The 26,884-nt window shown below is 36.5% G+C and overlaps 1 protein-coding gene across 4 annotated transcripts in view; it reads right to left on the bottom strand.

Annotated features, from left to right (window-relative positions):
* Nucleotides 1-26,884, bottom strand: part of LOC308253215 (cadherin-10) — a 173,542-nt gene that overhangs the window by 20,339 nt on the left and 126,319 nt on the right. Inside the window, exons 8-14 of one of the 4 annotated variants that reach the window (XM_080678501.1) lie at nucleotides 24,554-24,690; nucleotides 16,843-16,964; nucleotides 11,061-11,169; nucleotides 9,344-9,595; nucleotides 6,374-6,757; nucleotides 5,631-5,686; nucleotides 4,733-4,767 (exon numbers count right to left, since the gene is read on the bottom strand). In XM_080678501.1, coding sequence (XP_080534627.1) covers nucleotides 4,733-4,767; nucleotides 5,631-5,686; nucleotides 6,374-6,757; nucleotides 9,344-9,595; nucleotides 11,061-11,169; nucleotides 16,843-16,964; nucleotides 24,554-24,690 — 1,095 coding nt within the window. Of the gene's footprint in view, nucleotides 1-4,732; nucleotides 4,768-5,630; nucleotides 5,687-6,373; nucleotides 6,758-8,744; nucleotides 8,780-9,343; nucleotides 9,596-11,060; nucleotides 11,170-16,842; nucleotides 16,965-24,553; nucleotides 24,691-26,884 lie in introns of those variants that run through there. The other 3 variants (XM_080678502.1, XM_080678503.1, XM_080678504.1) reach the window with 3 other exon arrangements.

The following is a 26,884-nucleotide window of genomic DNA, read 5'->3' as shown; positions in this document are numbered from 1 at the left end:
TCAGGAATGCTGCTAAATATTTCACACTGTGTAGGAGGTTTGTTCAGATAAATCTGGGAATTAAGTTGTTCTGTCCTTCCTGTGGCGTTGTAAATGTCATGTTCCAAATTCAGGAAAATTTCACAGCTGGAAAAGACTTTTCACATGCTGACTACTACTAGTTTTCTATTATGCTCTTGTTGATCATTAATCCTTCCCTATATACATCCTTTAATAAAGAATGTCCATTGTGCTACTTTATACATATGCTACAATAATCCCATTATAGTAATAGTAGGTAATAAGGTTGTATAGAGTATCTTTATTTTGCTTTTTTGTTTTGTTTTTGCTCTAACTAATTAAAATTTTGAAAAGTTCCCTTTTACCTCTTCTTGTGCTTAGTTGATTTCCACATCTAAAATTGACAGAAAGAGTTAATCATGGAGGTAAATACTGTCTTTAAAACCTTAAAGAAATAATGAGAATATCAGGAAAATTGGATGCAAATTGCAGTATGTATAATAAATGTTTGAGTGAACTAGATAATATATGTAGTTTTGCTGACTTTTTTTGAAAAAAAAAAATACTATATTTGTAGCCTTAAAGAAATAATGAAAGAACTTTAAAATAATAAAAGAGTAACATGCTAATTGACTGTACCTTCACGATGCCCACCAGCCAATCAGGAGTGAGTATGCAAATTAACCCAACAAAGATGGCCGGTTAATTTGCATACACAGGTGCCAAGCAGCCGGGGGGCAGGGTGGGACGCTTGCGTCACCATGGCGAGGATGCTGGTGTTCTACACCACCCCAGCTGCTCTGGGCCTCTGGGAAGCATGGGAAGGCAGAAAGGCAGCTCTGGCCAGAGTGAAGGTGGAAGGAAGGCCCATTCTTGTATGAATCTTCATTACATATATGTGTAATGTTTAATTTTTAAACCATAAAAATTTACCTTTGGCTCTAAGTAAGTACCTTGTCTCATTCACATCAATTCTCTCAGCTCCTTTTATTGGTTTTGATGTGGGTTCTTGGTTCAAGGTTTGTCTAGAGTCCACCCTTAGGTAAATTTGAAGGCTGTCCTCTTTGCATATCCTGTATAATAAAAGGCTAATATTCAAATTGTCCCCTTGACCAGGAGTTTAACTGGGAGTTTGACCAGGGGGCGGGGCTGGCCAGCCAACCACCCGCGGCCTCTCCCCCTGGCTGGCCACACCCCAGATTGCCCCCCACCCCTGATCCGGGGTGAGGCCGGTCTGCCAACTGCCCAGCCTGGGCCAGCCGGACCCCACCCATGCATGAATTCGTGCACCAGGCTTCTAGTTAATAATAATCTCAATAAATGAGATTCCTTTAAGGTAATCAGTAAAATACAAATCGAACTCTTTATACACAGTAATTATGGTATGTAGAAAACAAACAAACAAAAATATAAGAAATAAATTGAAAAACTGAACATCAGAGTTTTCCTTTGGGGCAATCTGGTCTTCTCTTCCACTTCAATATTCCCTTTCATCATAATCTTCCTCAAAACTTTCCCTGATCAATATTCCCTTTATCTAACTATTTTATAGCCATTATTTAGGTCCCAAAATCATGACCGTAGAACTCAACCACACCAGAACAAAACCCAAAAAGGTAGTCATTCTCTGCCTACAGCATTTATTTTATTTTACTTTATTTTATTTTATGTAAATTTCAACTGTCATAATCTCTGGCACATTGCAAATAACCCAAACACATTTTCAATATAGCTTCATTTAAAATAATGTTTTGACTTTCTCAGATTTGTGTTTTTTTTAAGATTTATCTCTACTCTTCTAAAACAATTGACCAAAATAACTGTTAGCTAAATAACTAGATAAATTTTCATTTATTCTGTACCAGCCCTGAAGAAAAAGGTTTCCCAGAAATTGATTAAAAAAATAATCACTAAGATATATCCTATAATTTTGAGTAGTTTACCATCAAATGGAAGTAGAAATATCATATGCATATAATATGTATATACACATATATATTTAAAATTAAGCATAATATATGATAAATCCAAAGGTATAATATTAATTGAAGTTTCTAATAAATGTCTATTGAGTACCTAAACAGATAGACATAATTCTGTTTATTGGACATTACAATGAACAAAATTGACAAAATATATGCTCTCATGAAATTTAAAGCCTGTTTGATGGAGACAAAAAAATAATAATTGTAAGTCAAAAACATGCTGAAAAAGTGGTACTGTTAGGGAGCAAAAATGCAGTCTAAGAGCATGGAGAAGTCTAGGGAAATGCTATAACTCTAAGTAGGGTGGACAGGGTAGACTTCTATTAAAAATAGCATTTGATGAAGAACTTGAAGGAAGTAAGGACACAAGCTGAAGGGATGGTCAATGTAAACAAATGAGGGCAGAAAGGAACAGTAACGAGCCAGAGGCCAGAGCCGGTAAATAACTGACAGAAGAGGTCAAATGAGTATGGAAAGACTTTAAGGACATACTAAGGATTTTGTCTTCTATTCTGAGTAAAATGAGGAAGAAATAGCATTTAAAATCAGGGGACAATCAAATGGGAAATTCATTTTGAAAATATTTATTTGACCTCAGTGCTGATAGTGGAGGGTAAGTGGGGCAAGGCGACAGGAGAGAGACCAGTTAAAGAAGTTAATTGCTCCTAATTACAGAGAAAAATAGTACTGTATCAATGTCTTGGGCCAGGGAATGGAAATGGTGAGAAGTAGAGAGATTCTGTGTATAATTTTTAAATGAAACAAATCTAACTTCTTGGGTATAGGCTTTGCAAGAAGAAGTAGGATCCAGAACAAGTCATGGACTTGAACTTAGCTTTGGAAGAAAAGGGGAAATACTGGGCTGTCTAGTGTGCTCTGATCAAAATAAACGACTAGATGCTACTATTCCACACTATTGACAACCTGCAGGCTGACCTGGTGACTAAAGCGGAAGCCTGGACCCACTCTGTGGGCCAATACTGCACTCTTTCAAAGCACTGAACGGCCCAGCAGACTGGCCAGGGGATAAAAGGAGATCAAGAGCCTATTTTATTTCAACCTTGGGGACAGGCTGCAATTCTAGCAGATCTGGAGATGTGAGTTTGGGAGGTTCCCTTTATGGCCACCAATAGCTGCTGCTTGCCCAAGCAGTCCTGCAGCGCCACCCAGTGGTGCCCTCCCAAGTCCACACACAAGGCAGCAGGTGGCAAGTCAGTGCCAGGCAACAGATGGGCATCAGGGTGCGTTGTTGCTGGTGAATGCATTGCATATAGACACTTAGGTAAATGTATTGATAAGTGAACCCAGATAGTAGATATACCGAATTCTCAATTCTAAATCATAAGTTTATTTTAGACTATTCTATATATCTAATTACTCATAGTGTATATGTTGAAGTCTAACAAAAAATGTCTGGAACTTTTGCATTTGTGTGACAGTATCCACTTGACATACCAGTATATAGAGAAAACTCAGCCTAAAAGGACAAATTTATAATTACATACATTTTTATTAATATTTTGTTGAAACTAGAACCATTGAAAATAGAGTAACTTAATCATCATTTCTAATGACCAAAGGTTTATAAATCATTTTATTCACTTATCTGAATATTTAAAACATACAAAAGGATGAGAATAATTTTTCTGTTTAAAAAGTAATAATAATAAAAGTTAGATGATTTGTTATAATTTCTGAGTGTTTTGATAACAATTTTGCCCTTTTTTCATTTTTACTAATAAGGAATTACATACTTATTATTTATTATTATATCTCTAGGGCTTAGAACATCCTTTGATTTTTATGATAGATGCTCAAAATATCTGATGAAAAGGAATAAATGGATGAATAAATAAAAAGGTCCACAGTGGTCTGATGAATTCAGTAACATGACACAGTGATAGTTTGCCCACTTCCCATATGAAAAAAAAATTGGACATGGAATAATCTACATATTGGACATTTCTTTGGGAGAGCATCATGCAAGAAAGACTATAGAGGAAGTTTAAGCAGGTCATTCATTATAGGCATACTTTTTTAATTTCAGGGTCTCTACAAAATTAATTATATATTACCTTCATTAAAAATATATTAGGTATTTGTTACCGAGGACAGTTTCAGTATATTGCAAAATGATTTCTATACAATATAATTGTTATACTATAAAGTAAGTCTGCTAACCAATCTCCTTAAAGAGAATTTTGGGAATCATGGTTTGGACGATGACAGAGGTAACTTCTACAATTCTTGAAATTTCTAAAAATGGATGACAAATAAAATAAATAACAGAATAAGTTAATGTCAGTGTGAATTATATGATGATAATTAAGATATTCAAATAAGAACTTTAATTACTGACATCTAATATCAATTAAAATAGCTAATGCTGGAAACTTAAAAACTAATTTTCAATCAAAGAATATGATATTTTGAATCATAACTAATGTGAAATGCTCATAATATATACTCTCTTTCATCTTTTTCATTTTTTGCTGACTTTATTTGAATGGATAATCCTACTCGGATACTGAGGGTTTTATATTCCTTCAGTTCAGTATATAGGATCAAACCTTTATTTTTCCTTAAAGTTTGAACTTTTTACAGCCAGCCTTATGGGTACATAAACAGGTTCTTGGAATATAGGAAATAAACCAACTTAGGCGTTACTATGATCTGAAGTGCTGCTTAGACTTAAAGTGTGACTGTAATAGATTTTCTTTCATAATTAGATTACTACGCAAACTCACATGTCTGTAGTCAGATGGATGTGTGCGTTTTCAGCCTGGAAGTTAGGAGAAAGAAAATCATTCAAGGAGATGGAAATAATTAATTCTGCATTAAGGATATGTCAATATTGCACTCTGACTCACTCCAGAAGCATAGCATTCTCACTAATTAGAGAGAACACGAATCCTTGGTATTGTTACAATATACTTAGCAGGGAATGAGACTTCTTAATGTGACTTCTTAGTATAGGTCCAGCAAAGTGGTCCCAAATGATTTATAAATGAACTTGTTTGGAGCTTGTGAAAGGAGGGATAAGTTAAAATCCATTGGCCTTAAGATCGCAGGATCTCTGAATAATTAACTGCCAGTTTGGCTTTTGTTGCTGTTATTATTTGCTTTGTATTAAACCATTCATTGACACAAAAATAGACTTTTTTGCAAGTAAATAAATATGCAATGTATTTTTGAAAATTTTATATAATTGCAATGCTCTATCTTACTGGAATATTCAGCATTATTACTCTCATTACTAGGCATTTTCAAAGTCACCATGGGAGGTGAATATATTTTCCATTAAAGGATTATTTCAGTCTGAAATCCATCTGAACTCTATTGCCTATGAACCTCAATAGCAAAAAATGTCATACAAAAATAAATGTTTTAATCTTTCAGACATATTTTAGTGAATATGTACAAAACAAAGTAACTGCATTGCTGGCATTTTGGAATATTTAGCATAAGGATGTCCATGTTCTAAATTTGCTTACATGGGAATTTTTTAAATGGCCTAAAAATGATTATTACTTTTAATTCACATATCATGACATAACAAAACTCAATGGAAAAAGGATTATTACCTACATCATATTAATTTGCTCAGAGCTCTAAACAGCAAGGATAATGACTTTATGTTCTTACCTGTGTTCCATGTAACTTTGTACCAAGATAGTTAGCCCATGGGAAACCTTTTCTTCCTAGGGAAAAAAGAAGCTGGAGACAATGTAGTTGTAAAAACTGGTTTATTTTTTAAAAATAAATACAAAAATATAAATATAAAACATTAGCAGATAGAATTTGATGAAATGAAATTGCACAAACGTTTTGTATACCAGGTTGCATATCACACCTACTAACACCACATGTACATTTAATTTAATGTACAGAACAGGATATACCTTAAAATTTGTCTTCACCTCTTTTAAAAGCTTCATTTGCAAGGGTAGGGCATGTATCTAACAGAAGCGGCTTGTTTGTGAGATTGCTTAAGGGAAAACTATCCTGTTCACGGTTCTGAAATTATCTTTTATTTCTAAAATGGACACCACTGAATTTCCATAGCTTTGGCTCTTGGAAGTGATTAAATAAAATGCCGTATATATTCCATGAGACATCCTACAGGAAAGAATTAATGTGATTAACGAACAAATTTAAAAAGTAAATGGGGGGAAATTGTGCTGAGTGGCAGGAAAATTCTCCTGGATGTCAAATACTGTGAAGTGGAGACGGTGTTGGCCAAGTGACTTCCTCTTGTTTGAACAGAATATGTACCCTCGGTTAGGAGTCTTTGTCGCTTTCCCCGCCCCCATACATCTCCGCCAGCTTATTGAAGCGAGGGCCCCACTCCCGGAGGAAATCATAGTTTTGGTCTCCATCCGTGGTACCTGATTCCAACGAGCTCAGAGATTCCGCCACGGAATCGGTCCCTTCGTACGCATAGGTTGCAAGTGAGTCGTAGGGAGGCGCGGTGGGGTCGAGATCATGCTCTTTCAGCCTTTCGTTGATGAAATCCCGGACATCCGTGTTATCTGGCGCCGTGGGAGTCCTGCGGGGTATGAATAAAGTCTCCGGAATAATATCCCGCCGCAGCTTCTTTTCCTCGATGGCTGCGGGGTTCCTCAGGGTGCCGATATCAAAGGCCTGGGTGTCCTCCTCGCCGCCCCCCTCGTCGTTATAGCTCACGATGTTGTCTCTGATGTCTTCTTTGGACAAGATCAGAGGTTCTTTTTTCCGCTGCCTTTTCAGAGCTGCAAACAGTACTACTATAACTTGGAGAGAGAGAGAAAAAAGATACATTAAAGATCCATCTACAACACCATATAAAGAACGAGTGGTAGGCATGCAAAGGAGTTTAAGTAATGGATTTTCCAGGAGAGGTTAGAATTTAAGATTAACTTTGCACTTTTTGACCATTTTTTTTGTGTGTGTGTGGGGGGGGGGCAGGGGGGTGTTAACGGATTTAGCTAGGATGGGTAGAGTTTAAGTGTCTAACTTATTTTTAAAACCATTTTCCAAATCCAGTGGCTTATTTTATCTTTCTAAGAACTGTTTAAAGATAGTTCTTGATCATAGAGACATAATTTATACTTTGCATTAAATAGTGACATAGATGTTATATTTCTAAAATTGACACAAATTAAATTCAGCTTAAAATGAAACAATTAAGACGGGGAAAATATGTCTACATTTTTCACATCCTTATACATCATTTAAAAAGGCAGCATTGCCCGGCCAGTGTTGCTCTGTAGTTGAGCATCAATCCATGAACCAGAAGGTCATGGTTCAAATCCCAGTCAGGGCACATGCCTGTGGTTGTGGGCTTGATCCCCAGTAGGGGGCATGCAGGAGGCAGCCAATTAATGATTCTCCCTCATCATTGAAGTTTCTCTCTCTCTCTCTCTCCCTCTCCTTTCCTCTCTCTCAAACCAATAAAAACATTTTTTTAAAGGCAGCATTTTTCACAAGAAATGCTGTTTCTGTTAAATAGCTTTACCAATGGATTTGCATAGATTTTTTTTCCCTAACATTGTAAAAAAATACTTTAATTGCTAGGAGTGGGGGCGGGGAATGGCCACATTACTTAGACATCATTAGTTTAGAAATTATGAAGTTTTCCATGGAAATATATATTACACATGAGATAAAAAATAATTGTTGGATCACATGATGGCAAAGAGAGAATTAATACATTGAATTAGCTACAAAAACCTTGGCTAGGTGCATCTTAAGTGTAGTCCACAAGTAGAAATGTGTATCACTCAATGTGTATCCCTAATTCCAGAACAAGGTATGAATAATAATTATTTAAATCATACTAGTAATAATGGCATAAAAGTAGAATATAGGTAATATCAGATTCCATCTGGTTGTATTAGTTTCCTATCCTCAATTTGGTCATGATCTTTCAAAATAGAGATTTGAAGAAACAGAGGTAAATTCAATTAGATGAGGAAAGGAAGGGTAAATATGTTACCAGGCATATGTATGAAGAAATATCTTTGTATTTAGCTTCTTATAAAAAAGATTTAAAGAATATGGAATTTATTAGTTATGAATTGAATGTGTCCTCTCCAAATGCATTTTAAAGCCTAAATCCTCAATGTGATGGGATTTGGAGGTGGGGTGTTTGGGAGGTAACTGAGTCATAGGAGTGAAGCCTCATGAGTGGGATTAAACACAGGTGAGATCATTGCTTTCTGCCAGGTGAAGACACAAAAGATAGTCATCTGCAAAGAAAGAAGTATGCCCTCAACCAAACACAGAATCTGCCAGTGCCTTGAACTTGGATTTCAGTCTTCAGAACTGTGAGGACTAAATTTCTGTGATTTAAGCTACCAGTCTGCAGTGTTTTGTTATAGCAGTCCAAACTGACGATGACAATTATATTATTTTTGCAGTAGTATTAAGTTATGTTTTCTCTTGTTGACATAGAATGGCCAGACTACTTGCCTTTAAGCTTATGTAAAAGGGCAGACAGGAGACTTTTCTGATGCAACAAAAAAGAAAAACTTAATCCATTGATAAATATTTTTGACCTTCAAAGTGATTAAAAAATTAGGACACTTCCTGGAGAACAAAAATATTTATTCTTCAAGTTCGGGAGAAACTATGACATTTATTTTGCCTAAATTTATGTATTCATACACACACATAAATTTTGATTTAAAAATTTTAAACTTCAGATTGTTTATCAACCAAATAATCTTACCCAGAAAAAAAAATAAAGGTTCTAATAATGAGGACAACGAAACTTACTAAGATTGGCTCCAAAATCCAACTTCATTTCACTGCTTCTTAAAACATCAGATAGAGTGTTTTTGATTAGGGACACAGAAATACTCACATAGTTTTAAGATAATGCAATTACAGAGTAATTTAAACCTGATTGTTAATTCAAAAGCAGTTAAAAATCAATTTGCTCTAGGTTATAAAATCCAGTATCATTGTTTTATGGACAAGTGAACCAGGTAAAAAGGACTATTTGAACATTATTTCAGTGAAGAGGTAAGATAGTGAGACCCCCATCCAGCCATAAAAAAAAGGTGGAAACAAACTTTAGATGTACTGAAAAATTATACATAGAGTGACTAACCGCTAGCTAGCTTTGGTTCAGCCACTCAGAAACTGTGTAACCTTAGAAAACGTTGTGAACATCTCTAATTTTCAGTTTCATTATTATAAAAAAAAGGGGCGGTGATAACTCTGATCAGATAACATATATTAATGTAAGCAATATTCCATGGGTAATTCATAGCTAAAACGTTGGGGTTAGTTTGGGGAATGTATTTTAATGCAACAATTCTTGCTTGCAGGTATATTAAAATAAGCAGTCGCGTTTCTCTGCAGCCTCTTACCCAGCAGGATGATGATGCAGAGCAGAATGGCGATCAGCGCGCCGGTGCTGAGGCCGGCGGGGAGCAGCAAGGCTTCGGCGCTGCAGGACTGCATGTTGCCCTGGCCGTCGCAGGCGCACACGCGGATGGTCAGCGTGCCCGTGCTGCTCTGAATTGGGTAATCATTGTCTGATATCACCACCGGCAAGAGATAGGTGCTTATTTCATGTCTATTGAATCCATTTTTTCTGGTTAAAATTCTGGCAGTATTATCTAAAGTAAATGTTAAAATATTACAAATGACTTGGAACAGTACAAACAGATAATGCTGATCACCATGGTTTTAACATATAAATAAACCAATGTTTATGGGAAATATAAAACTAACATCAATTTTCCTATAAATTGTATGCACTGCAATTAAACTAACATCAATTTTCCTATAAATTGTATGCACTGCAATTAAAATACAGATGAGATAAAGTAGATAGTTTGAGGAATCCAACACTATGATTGTCAATATATTAGATTTTCAACTAATTCTCAGATGTTTTCAAAACAGTGAATTTTTGTAAGTGAATCATTTATCAAGACTACATAGATAATAGCATAGTTTTCAGAAACAAATATTATGCATACCAAGCAAACAAGAAATCTTAGTAAATGTTTCTTATTTACAAATGAGCATGTGTGTCTACACACACACACACACACACACACACACACACTCAACAAATTAATGCAATACTTGTGAAGAAACAAGATTGGGTAAAATTTCAGAGCAGTTGCACTTTTAAAATTAATAATGTAGTCAGTAAGTTTATGAGTATGAGTCCCAATCAATATTTTTCAATTTTGTTTTCCACCCACTGAAATGAATATGCTGCATAACTCAAAGTATTGGTGTAGCTCAAAGACAATTGATGTCTAGTGTCTAATAGACATACGGGAAAAAGTAGGTAGCGGGATGCTGGCCTTTCTTAAATCCCTCCCTTTTCCTGTAATTAGTTTAACAGACTTATGAAAGAAAGAAAAGTTCTAATTACATACTTGTTTAGACTAGACCAATTACCATAGTCTCAAAAAAAAAAGCTGTACAACTTTTTTGTAAAAATAGTAACCATTAGCATATCCTCTTCTTCTAAAATATGTTTCTAACATTTTTGAGAATGCAAAAAATAATTTCAGTATTTTTGACCACAGAGACATTATAAAATCCACGTGTTAAGCAGGAGAATAGTATATCTTGCTCTTGCAATTAAGCTTTTGCATTCAATCCCTTCACAACGCCAGGCTGGTGTGGCTCAGTGGTTGAGCATCGGCCTATAAACCAGGAGGTCATGGTTCGACTCCTGGTCAGGGCTCTATTCCCATATGAGATGTGCAGGAGGAAGCTGATCAATGACAAGTTAATATTATTTCTCTTTCTTCTCACTCCTCTTGTTGTGACCAGCCCTTTTTATTAAGGGAACTGATTATTGCCCGTCTTTCTATTGTTTTCAAGATCAATCTTTTAATTAAGACTCATATAGAGACTTTTTCACATATTTCATTATTATAACATTTAAGAGAGTAAAGAAATTACCATAGTATTTCATTAAATATCTGATAAAAACAAAATTTTGTAATCTAGATCAATAAACTAATACATCATGTATATGGTGACTATTACTTTGGGTGAAATTTTTAGTTAATGTCACTCTAAGTCACAATGAACACATTACGTTCTACAATTTACCTTCATTGTCCTGTACTGTGAAGTTTGGATTGACAGCAGCTAAACTGAAGAAAAATTTCTGTCCACCTAAAGGGTCGTCTTTGTCTACTGCACTAATAGTCTGTATGAGCTGCAAAAAAAAAAAGAGAAAAAATGCATATTTCTCAAACTTCCATGGGTATTATATGCCTTATACTACGTAATTTTTGACATCCATTTTTTTCTAAAATATTTTAAAGACAATTGACTTTCTTTCTTATGCATTTATCTTTATTTGAATTATTTCATCATTTTTATTATTACTTTGATTTTTAACAAAGTCTCTATCTTTTTTCTCTCTCCCTCTCTCTCTCAAATTTTCTTAAATATTATCCATTCTTTCAAAATAACACATGGTAATATTATATTCTTGGCAGTGTTATTAATTTAGACATAGGATTTGAAGTATGCAGGTTATTTCATATATATTTAAACATTGATCTGGAAAGATATATCTAATGTAGGAACATATTTTAAAATTTATTTTTATTATGACTTTCCTCCTCATCAAAGTAAAGCAAAAGCTATTTAAAATGTAGAGATTTTATAGACAACATGATACATACTTTTAAAAAAAATAAACACAAACATTTTATTATCTACTTTAACAGTAACAGTTCACTACATCTGTACTGTCCATAAAAGTGTATATTTTTAAAATCCAACATATACATACTATGGGGAATGGTTATTTTATAAGGGTCAACTCTTTTTTTTTCCTGCTATAAGAGACAACAGAAGAAGCTACCTGCTAACAAAGTAGAAAATTTTCCACCTTAAATTATGATCAGATCATTGCTTTGAACATGATTTATGCTAAAAAGTAGATGAGGAAAAATTGACATAAATGAAATAACATATCAAGAAATATAGTAGACTAATAAAAAGTCACTAAGATTAATAGGTTAACACTTACATAGAGAATGTGAAAGTAGAGCTAATGATCTTTTAAAATAAAAATTATGATGTCTCACATTTATGGACAAAAATAATATATTTCGGAGAAAAAAAAAGCCACATTTTTACATGTATCTTTAAGAAATTATAAACATTTACTTAAGAATTCTAAATTAAAATGTATTATTGTAATAAAAGATAGTAGCATTGTAGATTTTAAAATCAGTGGTTCACTGGTACATCTTCATTAAATGCTATGAAGGAAATAAGTGAAGCTCATATTAACAACACGAGATAGAATCACATGTCAGAAATCTATATCAAATTCCAATATATGTTTATGACTCCAATACTTCTCTATTGCAGATGGAAGCACTTACTTCCTTTTCACAATTTTTTTTTCTTTGAGACACAACTTGGCTTCTAGTGTCCAACTTATCCATACCCAGCATTTACTTTTAAATCTAGTCCTCCTTTACTTTTCCAGCCATACATTAAAAAACCACAATATTTTGTTTTGGTATATTACCATAAAGTATTGTGATAGAAATCAGAAGTTGGCAACAAGAAGTAGGTAAAGCTATTTTCTGTTTCTCTGTCTAACACTCACTATTTCTACTGATGATAAATTCATTTTGACCCACTTTCAGAAAACGAGGTTGTCACAATTAGGGGAAAAATTCTAATGATGTCTAGTATTCATTTTAAGCACTTGAAAAACAGATACAGATAAGTCACTTATATTTTATCTCCTTACCAGTTATATAACTTGTTTATATTTTCACTGGGCTATTCTAAAATAACCTTAAATCGACTTGAAAGGTGTTGTAGTGATCAAACTATAATGGAGTGTGGGATGATGAATGGATTTTAAGATGTTTAAAGTTAGAAGAAAACTGCTCACTAAATTTTAATGCGGAAAGACTGATAGTTTTGTTATCTGTGGAACTGGGGTTCTTGGGGTGCCACTGGAATGAGAAGCTCTTGAGGCCCCCATGGAGGATGAGATATTGTAGAAAGCTTTATTTCTGAGGAATTATACCCCTGAGTTTCCAAGGTCTCATTTCCCTCAGTCCCACCATAGAAATATAGCTGTGACTTCAGCAGAAGTACATCAAAAGCAGTGTCTTGAGTTTCCACTCCGTGTTGGAGCACAGGTCTAGTCCAGCATCAGACCAGGTTAGTTTGTGTTCCCCACTGCAGTCCATCAGTCCATTGCTCGTTGGGTCTGCATGGCCGTGGGTCATGGGCAAGTGCAAGAGAGCCACAAGAGCGCCAATGGCCAAGAGCCACATGGAATCTAGGGGATTATTTTGGGGGCTTTCATTGGCCCTGGCCCCTCTAGCCAATGATCTCTGTTCCCAGGTATGACTGACAGGCATCTTCCCTGCATCCCCAACTTCACTGCACATACATCTATCTTCCCCTTTGCCCAGTCCCTTCCCCCAGTGATCTGCAGGGAATGGGGAGGTAGTTCCCTGAGGAGTGTGAAATTGCAGCTTCCTGGTGAAGATGCCCAAATGGCCATGCCTATAAAGGGGCCTCCCTTTGCCCCTTTGTTATTATTAATAACAAGCTAATTACAATGGTATCAATTTCTGTTGATGAAAAAAACTCCTTCGTTCTAGTATAAAGACACTTTTTCAGTTGTTAGGGAAGTAACTAACATTGTTTAAACTATATATGTATGATATTTTGGGTTTGAGAGGGCCTGGAGTTTAGATTCTATGGATGGGTAACATAAGCAGCACTCCTCCCTGGGAATTCTCCTATGAGACTGAAATGCTATTTCCTTCCCATAGAGATTAAAAACTGTTAAAATATGTTTAATTGAATGAAAGTGTGAGGAAAAATTATAAAAAAAGAAAAACAGCAGGTCCTCTCTTCTCCTCTCTCCTAAGGTTCCTACTCTCTCTGAGAAGGAAAATCAAGTGTCCTAGTTCAGAAAAAAGAAGGGAATATTAATATTACATCAATTCTGAGCAATATCATTTCCCAGGCTGTAGTGGGGTAGGTGTTCTCTACCCTTACAGCAAAGAATAGGCAAGAAAGTGGCTGCAGGTGGCAATTAGCTTTATTTTTGTCTTCTCGTTTTGTTCAAACAACAAATGAATGGAATTATTTCCCCTGTTGTTGTTCCAAATGCTCCTCTTAAGGAACACTTAGTTTAGGGGAGTACTGAGTGGATTGAAATACTCCATAAATACAGAAGTCCTAACATAGCTCTTACTTCTTTGGAAGAGAAAAGACAAAGTTAACAAATGAATTTCAAGAAAGGGTCAGTGAAGAAGGACTTTACCAAATAACCACTTTGATTTTTCCTGGCTGGGATGTCATAACTTAGAGTTCCATCACTGGATATTTAACAGTTTAGTTTAAGCAACAATTTTTAAGCCTTTGCGACCAAAATGACACCTAATAAACTGGTTTTATTAAAAACTAGAGGCCCAGCGCACAATTAAATCGTGTGCGTGTTGGGTCCCCTAGGCCTAACCTGCCATCAGGTCCGTATCTGCCGTCCCACGAAGCCTCGCATGCTCCGCGGACGCTGCCAGCAGCCCGTGACACTCCAGAAGTCCCTCCCACCACAGCTGACGCAGGACCCAGAAGTCTCGCCCGCTGCAGCCGCTGTGGGACCCACCAAGGCACCTCCTGGTGAGTACTGTAGTTGGTCGCGATGCCGTGACAGCAGCACGACCAAAGGACTTTTATGATATAAACGAGAGGCCCGGTGCATGAAAATTCTATACTCAGGGGGGTCTCCCAGCCCAGCCTACCTGCTCTCACAATCCAGAACCCCTCGGGTAGGGTCCAGTCCCATCACAGCATGGCCATTTGGGGGGGGGGCGGTCCCAGAGGCCAGTCCAATGACAGCATGGCTCCCTTCCCACAGCTCCCTCCTGCCCCTGCAGGCGGCCAGGGCCCACAGCTCCCTCCCGTCACCGCAGGCGGCCAGGGACCACAGCTCCCTCCCGCCACCGCAGGCGGCCAGGGCCCACAGCTCCCTCCCGTCACCGCAGGCGGCCAGGGCCCAGGACTGACTCCCACCGTGGGCTGCCGGGACCCAGGGCTGACTTCCACCGCGCCAGCCGGGACCCTAGCCTGGTGTTCGGTTGTCCATCTGGACGTTTAGGTTGTGATGGACTTTGGCTCTTTATATATTAGGATAACTGCCATGAACCCTGGCCGGTGTGGCTCAGTTGGTTGGGTGTCATCCCATGCACCAACAGGTTGGGGCACCTATCAGGGTTGTGGGTTCGATGCCCAGCAGGGTGTGTGTAGGAGGCAGCTGACTGATGTTTCCCTCTCACATCGATGTTTCTCTCTCTGTGTCAGCTGTCCCTTTCTATCTATCTCTCTAAAAATCAATTGTAAAAAATCTTAAAAATAAAAAAAAATATAAATAACTGCCAGGAGAGACTTGCACATGCAGCCAATTAGACAAAATTTATTAATCATGTTGTTCCTATCATGTTCATAAAAATTGGCTAACTTACTTTTTATTAAAGTCATCTTTGATTTGATTATATTTTCCTTCTGTATACCAATTGCTTTTTAAAAGTCCGAAAATGTAAAGTCACTGTGCTAGATAAAGTTAAAAAATGAAAAAAGAAAACATAAGGAAAATAAACAACCACAATCTCTCGATCTGTATAGTTTGAATACATTTGTAAATAAGTATTTATAATGACTCAAATATTCTGAAAAGATATCTCTTGAAAATCAAATAAAATAACCGTAGAGGAAGCAATGTATGCAGCAATTGCAAAGTGGGTATTTTATCTATTAGAGAAAAAGCTTCAATTTATATCATGCTGAGCCTGGCAAGCAGAGAACTATTTGGAATGGTATTTTTAGGGCACACACTGTTTCTTTAAGAAGTAGTTTGGAAGTAGCTAAGTCACTTAAATATTTCAAATTAAACATTTCCATAATACTTTCAAATTAAAAAAAAATGAATCCTATTGAACAAATTTTAGCATTTCAAACAATAGACAGGCGATTGAATTCCTGTTACGATCTTCAGAAGGAAGTATCTCGGTTATTCCACAAAGTAATTTACATAAAATATAACAATGGCATTGATGTCTATAAAGAGCATCAGATGATGTCAAAACACCACACAGTTTTATGATGGCTCCTCTTTCTTTAGGGAAACAAATTTGACTCCCAATTATTTATAACATGCAGCTTCCTTCTGTGAAGCTAGGACTTAAACCAATTAAGAGCGTTTCTTCCAGCCATATACGCTGGAGCTTTTCAAAGAACAGAATGAGTCCACTGAGGACAAGGCATAAAGAGTTATAAACAAAGCTGATGCAGGAAGAATGTCTTAAAGGGTGAGAACGAAGTCATTAAGCAGTTTATGTGTTGTTATAATGATGAAATGCAAGTGTAAAGGTAAGGAGAAAATTCCGCAGCCCCACTTCAAAACCATGTTTGCAGATGTTGGGAAAAGTTGATGAAATGTTTTGCCAATCCCCTGCATTTGTCTGTGTTTTTCCCAACATTTATTCCCCATCTCTCTATCAGTTATCAATATTTATCTAATGGAACAGCAGAGGTTTTCCTTTGTTTGTTTTATAATCTGTTTTTGTTTTTGAACTTTTAAGAATCTAAAGTTATTTATTCTTCCACTTTAACTTTTGTGGCAACAATAACATCTTATATACATTAGAAATTTACTGTTATTTATAACATCTTCAACCTTAAAAACATCAGCATTTGTTTGTTTTTAATTATATTACTGGCACTTTAAATGCATGTTTTTTATCTCCACTTTCTCATTCCTCTTAAGACTGGGAAAAGAAAACATTTAATCATGCCGTTAAAAATCTCCCTATGCTTAAACCCTGGGAGTACTCACCTGTCCTGGTCTGGCATTTTCACATACAAAAGTGTCATAGAAGACAGCGAATTGTGGGGCATTGTCATTAACATCCAAGATTCTCACAAAAACAGCCACACGGGTCATCTCTTTGGGATTGTCTAGAAAAGAAAAAGAAAACATTTGTTTAGAAAGACACAGTTTGCATTAGATTTATTTATATAAGCATCTGTGGATACTAAGTGCTCACACACAAATAAGCATCGTGGCAATTCTACTAACATAATGAGCAAATGCAATAAAGACAATTACTAAGAGCCTAATTATATAGTCATGAATTCAGTTATTATTGGGCTCAAGTGTACTATTATTTTGGAAAATATTTTTAAAAGTACAATGCAGGGTAATTGAGTTCATATTATATTTGTGGCTTGCCATCCAAATATATATATCAAGAACAAATATTTAATAAAGCTTTATTAGACATCATTATATTACTTAATCTTTCCTGACTTTTTTTAGTTGAAGAAGTAGTTTTTAATAAATTAGTAACTCCCCCAAAGTTATTAACTCCTAAGTGGTAGCTGTTACATTACAATTTACCTGTCTACTTTTATCACTAAAATGTATTCCAATAGCTACTCTCAACTCTCCTTTTGGAAATTTCGATATATAGCTTCTAATTTTACAAATTAGATAGAAATTTACAATAAAATTTATTTTATTAATATAATTATTACTAGTACTGTTTCAACAATCTAGGCACAATTCTGTGTAAAAAAATTAGCTCAGTAGTAACATACAGTATTATAATTATTATTATTTTGCTACAAATGCTAAAATCAAGAGCATCAATGTTTTCACATAAAAAACATGCATTTGAGATTTGTTCCAAAAAATTCAAAAAATGGAATTTTACAACAGAAATGTCTATTAAGCTTAGCCTTGGTTAATAACCTAATATCAATCATAATTACATTATCTTCACTATAGATTTTTTCTAGGTACTTGTACTGACATCTGAGAGCATTTTGACATTTTAAATTCAGGTTATATTCATCAGCCTTCGTGATATCAAAATCTCAGTCTTTGGATATGGTTCAAATTCTGTGTGAACTTTGGTGAACAAGCTGAAGATCAATATAAAAGGAGAAAGGAGATAATTAGCTAAAAACAAAGCAAAACAAACATACAAGGAGCAGATGAGCTGAGGGACAGCAGCAATCTTATTTAACAGCCTCTACCAACATGTATTATGAGTGAAATTTATCTGACTTTCTAATTTCATCTAAATAATTTTTAGGTACAAGGGTAAATATATTGTCATGGGCAAATAGGGAGTGTGTCACTATTCAAAAGAATGTGTTTCTTCTCCCTTCTCTCCATGTAATTATAATGTTGCTAAAATAAAGAGATCAGCACTTTTTAAAAATATTGGGTAAGAACTGATTACTCAGCAGGGACATTTACAAGGCTGAAATAGTATGAAGGCAGGCAGGCAGAATGCTAAGTCCATGTTGAAATTTATTTACTTTTCCTTCTTATTTTAAGAGAACTTTTCAAAGGCCTGCCCTCTTTAACACGCAATCTAACCTCAGTCTTCTTAACCCACTTGTGTTCAGTTCTCAGGTTCTGGTTCCATCTAATCTATTGCTGCATATTCTACTTCTAATTGTGTAGGGTGATTAAAGAGTTCAGATCCTGGGGCCCAACAGATAGTTGCTTTGATTCCCATGTCCACCACTCATTTCCTATGTGACTCTGGTCAATTTACTTCATCTCTCTGATGCCTCAGTTGACTCAACATGAATCAAAATAGAACTTCTAGTAGAGTTTTTTAAAAAAATTAGATGAGTTAATGCATGAAACTTCTGATCAGAGTTTCAGTTTGTTGGTATTGACTATTATTATTAAGATCATCTCTATTATCATGGTCATATCTTCTTCATTTCCTTACATTACTTAAGAGCTTATGTTCTTTCTCCATACAAAGCATCCACACAATAGAACGGGTTAACTAGCTTTCCTATAATTCATGTGGGTCTGAAGAGGGGAAAAGTGAAGAGAGGAGAAAAATGCTTTTCCATTACTCTCCACTCTCTCCTGCTTCCCAGCCGTGGGCAAACTACGGCCCGTGGGCCGGATCCAGCCCATTCGGCTGTTCTATCCAGCCCGCAGAGCCGAAAGAGCGGAGGGTTCTCTTGCTCTCCCCTCCGCTCCTTTACTTTGAATTTATATTAGTTCACACAAACACTCCATCCATGCTTTTGTTCCGGCCCTCCGGTCCAGTTTAAGAACCCATTGTGGCCCTCGAGTCAAAAAGTTTGCCCACCCCTGTACCATTTGTTAACACCCAGAGGCACAGTGCTCACCTGCACATGAACCCTCAACTCTCTAAAGTTACTTGGAGAAGAGTGGGAAGGGGTGATTCTTCCATGTTTTCTAGAACATGCTTGTTAAACTACTTACATAGTTAGTGGACATAGCTGTAGAGAGTGCCTGGGAAGGCACATGGACATTCTTTAATTATTGTCAGATGAACCCAATGGCGTTGGCAAAGCCACGCCCTGGGAACACGCTTTGCCAAAAAGGCAAGGGTGTTGTCAGCTTGACCTTCATTTCAGCCCAGGTGTCAGGAAGTGGGTTTTGGTATGTAAATCCAGCCAAGCACCAGGAATGAATAGGACTCAGGCCTACTCAAGAATGCAAATAATCTCCTTTGTCTTGACTTTTGGTGAAACTTCCTGGTATTTGGGGGTATAAAATAAACACACTGCATCAGCTCTGGGTCACTGTCTCTCCCTCAGAAGAGGGCAGCGGTCCACCCATCCCAGCTTTTTCCTTCTGTCTCTGTGGCTTGTCTCTTTCTTTTATTTCTCAATTCCCAGCCCTCTACTCGAAGAACCGGATCATCTATCTTTCCATGCTGGATGCAGAAAAGAGAGACCTCGCCATACATAGCAATATTTTTCTTTCAAAATCTTGACCTAAAAATAAGTCTTTTGTGGGTAGCGATTCACTATCTAACTATGCCACAGAGTTAAGAGAAAGAGTCTCATATCTAAAAAACTGCACTATTATGTCAGTTTCCTCTCTAACAATGCAGGTGTGGAAAAGGTAGCTTTACAGTTGCAATACAAATAAGTCACACAATAATTAATTAATAAAAAAATACAGGAATAAACTCAGTGTTCTATGTGCTCCCAACTGTGCCTACTTTTCCCACCCCCTGTAGGTAGAGATTCTCTGGCTCTTTACAAATAACTCAAGGCTTTTCCAATGAAAAGCTAAATCCACAGGGGAAAATGTGCTTTGTAAAGCATCAAGCCTGGAGTCGCCTATTCTAAAAAACAGCGCTTGCACTGATCCTTCTTATTGGCGGATGCTGCAGCCTATGTATAAGTAAAAGTATAAAGAATTCCGAGGAAGCAGCACACTGTAGAGTAGTGGCATGTATTTACCACCTGAGTTTCTCTCAATCATCAAGGCAGTCTGTTGTAGCAAGAATCTATCAGCAGTCAAGAATTTTAAAATGATGTCCAAAGATGAATCTGTGCCTATGTATCCACAGGCATTTCCATACCTCTCAGAAAAGGAAATCAAGTCATTATCGAGAAATCTCAGGCTATAGAGAGATGCATCTTTTCTATCTGCTTAGGGCAAGACTTTCCACTAATAAGGAACTAGGTATAGGTAAGAAGTCAGTCCTTCAGCATAAACTTTGCTCCACTGTCCTCAGAACATATTGCAATGATTATAGTTACAATTTCAGATGTTGTGGAGGAACTCATGGGTCCCTACAGTGATGTGTCCTACGATCCCTGATTGTGACCTTAATTTTAGGATTTTTATTCTTCACATGGCATCTAAAATGATTTTTTAAAGAAGAAGCAGGTAAGTTATTCATGGTATACTGCACTAAATAATTACCTGAAGTAGCACTTGCCATATGATGGGATATACTGCTGTGGACTGTAGAATTAAACAGTTATAGGAAGGGCCTGGAAACACATTGGTAAGAAGTACATTTATATGTCATTCTGCCCTGCTTAAGGCTCGGTGTATGACACAGTTACCATAAATCCAGTGTTTAAAATCTAGTGAAAGCAATTTCCTGTGTGCTGTTTCCCTCTGACCCTCATTCCCATTAATAATCAGAACAGCATAATGGGCCTTTGACTACTTGTGGTTTGGCAGGTAGACATTCCCAGCAGTTTCTCCATAGATTGATTCATTTAAGGGAAAGAAATAAGTTTAGTTTTTAAAAAGAAGAACATAATTGGCTTAGCCTTTTACAGAATCATAATTACTTCAACTAGCTTTGGAAGTTAAATGTCTCAAAGTATCTGAAATGGAAAACGCAATTTCTAGTTCACTGGCATGAAAAAGGATCTTGAAGCAACAGAGAGACAAACAAACATGGATCTAGAATGACCAGATTGGATCCTATCAGGCGCTTCTAACCATGGTGACATGGAGACAAATATAGAAATAAAAGCTTTCTTTAAAGAAAAACTAAAAAAACAACACACACACATACACACACACACACACACACACACAAAACAACAACAAAATACTTCTGTTAGCCTTAAAAGGAGCAGCCACTTATAACTCACTATGGAAACAATGGCTCATTATGTTAACCCATATTTCTGAGTCAGATTCAAGGAGGAGCTGAATCTATTATCTTGATGCTTTGAACTCATTGCTGATGATCTTTCTGGCCTAGTTCCACGTTTCTGAGACACTTGGTATTTAGCCCCAAGGTTCTGCCTTCCAAATCCTGGAATGGATATTTAAAATACCTTGACCTTGGTATGTGTTTGTGAATTCAGCATGTTATTTCAGATATGGAATTTATAGGCTCAATTTTTTACACTGATTAGGACCCTCATTAGTGTGGCTTTTGAAGAAGTTAAGGTGTTGCTCTATTCCATATATATCATAGTACAGGAATCAGAAACCATGAGCAGGTTTGCATGTGTGGACAGAGCTTGTTTCATGGGCATGCACAATTGTTCAGGGTCTCAGAAGGGCCACAAACTTGTTTTAATGCTCTGCTGTTTCCAAGTTTAATTTCTTAATAATTTATTTTATTTATTTATTTTTTAAAATATATTTTATTGATTTTTTACAGAGAGGAAGGGAGAGGGATAGAGAGTTAGAAACATCGATGAGAGAGAAACATCAATCAGCTGAGCTGCCTCCTGCACACCCCCTACTGGGTATGTGCCCGCAACCAAGGTACATGCCCTTGACCGGAATCGAACCTGGGACCCTTGAGTCCACAGGCCGACGCTCTATCCACTGAGCCAAACCGGTTAGGGCTATTTTTTTATTTTTTAACTAGAGGCCCAGTGCACAAAATTCATGCACGGGGGTGGGAGGGGCTGTCCCTCAGCCCAGCCTGCACCCTCTCCAATCTGGGACATCCCTCTCACAATCCAGGACTGCTGGCTCCCAACTGCTCGCCTGCCTCTGCTGGATTGTCCCTAACTGCTTCTGCCTGCCAGCCTGATCACCCCCTAACCACTCCCCTGCCAGCCTGATCAACGCCTAACTGCTCCCCGGCCGGCTGGATTGTCACTAACTGTCCTCCCCTGCCGGTCTGGTCACCCCTAACTGCCCTCCCCTGCAGGTCTGGCACCCCCCAACTGCCCTCCCCTGCAGGCCTGGTCCCCCCCCTCCAACTGCCTTCCCCTACAGACCTGGGTCCCCCCTAACTGCCCTCCCCTGCTGACCTGGTCTCCTGCAACTGCCCTCCTCTGCTGGCCTGGTCACCCCTAACTGGCCACAACTGCCCTCCCCTGCAGGTTATCTTGTGGTGGCCATCTTGTGTCCACTCTGGGGCAGCCATCTTTGACCACATGGGGACGGCCATCTTGTGTCTTGGAGTGATGGTCAATTTGTATATCACTCTTTTATTAGATAGGATGACTTTAGAGGGAGAGGAAAAGATAGAGAGAGAAACTTTAATCGGTTCCCTCCTGCACATGCCCGATCTGGGATGGAACCTATAACCGGGATTGTGCCCTGACTAGGAATTGAACTTGCAACTTTTTTGGTTTACAGAACAATGCTCCAACCAACTGAGCCACAGGGGCCAGGGAAAATTTCTTAATCATTTTTAACAAGAGGTCTGACAGTTTCATTTTATAACAGGCTCCCCAAATTATGTTGCCCATTCCTGTGTATGGGCAAGAATTTTTGCTCTTAGATACAGATGTGGTTTTGAAACCTGGCTCTGCCTGCTACTAGTTGGATGAAATTTTGTAAATTTGGTTAAAGAATTAAGTATTTGATCTAGAAACAAAATGACTGGTTTAAAATCCCAGTTTTACTACTCTGGCATTAGGCAAGTTACTAAAACCCTTGGAAATGCATTTCCTTCTCTGTTGAATAAGGTCAGTAAAAATATCAAGAGAAAATTAATTTAAAATTCTTAGACTAATACATGGCACAGAATGTATGTTAGTATTATTACAATTACTTTGGTGCCCTAATTTGTAAAAGGAAAGGGATAGTATCTACCTGCATGTTTGTTGTTAAAATTAAATGATATACATCCAACATCTAGCACAGATTCTAATTCATAGTGTCCATGAAACACATCTAATACATATTATTTCCCCAACAGAGACTATCTTTAGTTCCCAATTATAGATTTTTAGTTAGTTAATATAAAATGCCAATTTATCTAGAGCAGCCGTGGGCAAACTACGGCCCGTTCGGCTGTTCTATCCGGCCCGCGGAGCCGAAAGAGCCGAGGGTTCTCTTGCTCTCCCCTCCGCTCCTTCACCAGCAGCAGCGTTAACATGGCAACGTCAGGAAACACAGCCGCAGCTCCTTCTTCTGAGTGGGCGGATTTATATCTGCCCATTCAGTAGAAGGAACAACCTCTCAATCTTCCAGAGGCTCCTTGTAATGCCCACGGACGCGTCCCCGACATCACCCTGGGAATGCGTAGACACGTTATCATGGTGATGTAGGGAGACACGCCCCTGGAGAGCACAGTATCAGAGCATTAGCTAAAAAGGAGACCAACAACACTGTTCCCACTGAAGTTGATGTTTTAAAGACCAAAAACCTTTCAACCCAGTCTACATTGCCATATACATCTACGTCCCGGGCATAATTTGGAAGTTGCACTAAAGAAAATGTTTAATTTACTGTTTACACATTTTGTTCTTTTCTATTTGTTTTAGTTTTAAATTATTTTATTATATTTAAGTTTAATTTGAAAGGCTTTTGTACCTTTCCTTTGTTAGGCAATTTTATTTTGCCTTTGCCATCTTCAATATAAGGTATGTTATTGTGCTATGATTCCTCCATTTTTTGAAGTTTCAAATTATAATAATTAGTGTTTACATTCTTCTTGTTAAAATGTTTGAAATGAATAAAACTATTGAAATAAAAAAAAAGACTGTACCCTTTTATGTAACGATGGTTACTTTGAATTTATATTAGTTCACACAAACACTCCATCCATGCTTTTGTTCCGGCCCTCCGGTCCAGTTTAAGAACCCATTGTGGCCCTCGAGTCAAAAAGTTTGCCCACCCCTGATCTAGACCCACAGCTATTACATAGTATATATAAAAACTATTGACAAAATCATAGGCATTCAGAAACTTTTTAAAAACGTAGATTAAAATATAAATCATGTTTGTAACAAAAATAAATTATATTCAATATGAAATTGAAACTAAAAATATCTATTAAATATTGTACACATAAAATTTATCTTACTGATTTCAGCAGCTATAATGGTAAGATTGTGCCATTGAGATAGTTCACGGTCAAGTGGCTTTGATATATAAAGGGATCCATTTCCAGAATGTATATTGAAGATCCTGTCAAGGTCAGTATGACGATCCAAGGAAAATCTGAACATAGAGGGCCAAGGAAAATAGGTGGCAGTGTTATTGATGGTTTGTAGGATAAAATGGTAAAATGCAAAGACACACATGTAGGGATATATAATAATTTGAGGAATGTACATAGTATTGATCTAGAACACAGATTATTTTATCAATTTAACACACACACACACACACACACACACACACACACACACACACCTCTTCCCAGTGCATGCATTGGCAAATTGTTCTGCATTCTAGTTCTATTCTTCTAAATTTTGTTATTATCATTATCTATTTCCATATTCAACTGGCCTTGATGTATTTTCTGACAAAACAGCTGGTATTGCATATGGTAACATTATCAACTGACTTTACCTAGTAACTGAGAATTCTGTTGAGGAATTATCATAAGATCATTCCCAGAAGCAAAATCATTTTCTTAGTCAGAAAATTGGAGACAATATTAGTTTCCTCTCAGTAGAAGTTCAACAATTTATGATGTTGTTTTTTTGTTTGTTTGTTTTTTCTAGTTCATGGTCTGATTACCTATGTAGCTTCAGTTTCTTGACCAAATGTATCATTGAAAGATGTATATATATGAATCAGAGATGTTTTAAAAACAGAGAAGTTTGGGATAGAAGTTTTTATACATTTATATCAAATGAAGCCTTAGTATATGTATTCTGCAAATTGATTAAAGGCACCGTGTTGGATATCATTCTGGAGCCAAACAGAAGGTTTATCAATCAGGTTGATGTACTTTGGATAATTACATTATTTTTTTTTGGTTTGTAGATTAAGGTTTAAAACAGCTTTACCCCTCATCGGTTGCTGCCACTTCACAAGCGTAGTGGCTTACAAATATTTCATAGTTCTTGAATTAACAAGCATAATCCCCAAGTTATATTTGATACTACATATTTAAAAAAGGCAAAACAAAGATGACAAGACCAGGAGTAATATTGAGTTATGGTATATCTTTTCCTATGCCATAACTGTCATTTATTTTAAGGAAAAAAGTAATGAAATATTGTTTTAAAGTGTGTTCTGTAAGTAAAAATACAAATAATTAAATGGTGCCATAAAACTCTTCCCTTGTAGTGTCTCAAAACTGTATAATATTTACCAAAATCAATGAAAATGTATTTAAATCAGTTCTAGATAGAACATACCAGTAATTTATAAATCTCCTTAGTAAACTCTAGCTTTTTTTCTATTAACATAATATGAATTCAGTTTCATATTCAAACTACACATCTTACCACTTACAAATAAAGCAAAGCATTGTATCACTTTGTCTGGAATAATTCACAAATTCTATCCCAAGTTGACAAAATTCTTTTACTTCTGAAAGACAACATACATTACTTCTTCCTTGGAGTGTTCCATTATTACCTGAAGTAGAATCTATTTGCCCTCACCCATCACAAAGTACCTTTCACCGCTCATCCCTGTCATTTACCACACTGCAGTAGGAATTCATTTCATCTCACATCTCATACAGAAAATCAAACATGAAAACACCAAGTAAGATGCTTGTCTAGTGGGCACTCAGTGAATATTGTTTCTCATACTAAGTCATCTTCCTTAACAGACTAAGAACTCCTTGAGAAAGACATTAATATCTGATATGGTGATCCAAAAATATTAGTTGCATTCTTTGGCATAAATGGCAAATTATAGGGTTTCTTATTTCTATAGAAATATGACATGAAGTTGCAATATGTAAATCAATATAAAACATCATTTTGTTCACCAAATCTATGAATGCATATTTTGTCTTATTTTTTGTAATTTAGTTTAAAGGAATAATGACAAAATTTAGAGAGCTATGTAAAATTATCTTGAAGATACACAGACGCTGGTTCTCCTTCAAACTTGATATAATTATATTTTTCAATTACCTATTGGCAAATTGTGTGTTAATTTTCCTTTTCCATTTTAAAACCATTTTCAAAACACATTTTAAGTATATCCTGTAATTATTGCTTCAAGATCCACAATATACGACAATTTATAACATATCCAATATTATCCATCCTGTAATTAAATTGCATTAATATAGCTACTTTATTTCTTTAAAAATAATTTTAACCTCAATGGTCTTTCAAGGATGTTCACTTGCATTTTCTAAATCATGGTGGCATAAATTCAAATATACAACAACCTTCATGGTATAGACTTTGTCATTAATAATCAATGCAGTTATTAATTC

The sequence above is a fragment of the Plecotus auritus genome (genome assembly GCF_963455305.1).
Source record: "Plecotus auritus genome assembly, chromosome: 7".
In the NCBI taxonomy this organism is placed as follows: domain Eukaryota; kingdom Metazoa; phylum Chordata; class Mammalia; order Chiroptera; family Vespertilionidae; genus Plecotus; species Plecotus auritus.
This window is presented reverse-complemented; position numbering and strand designations above follow the sequence as displayed.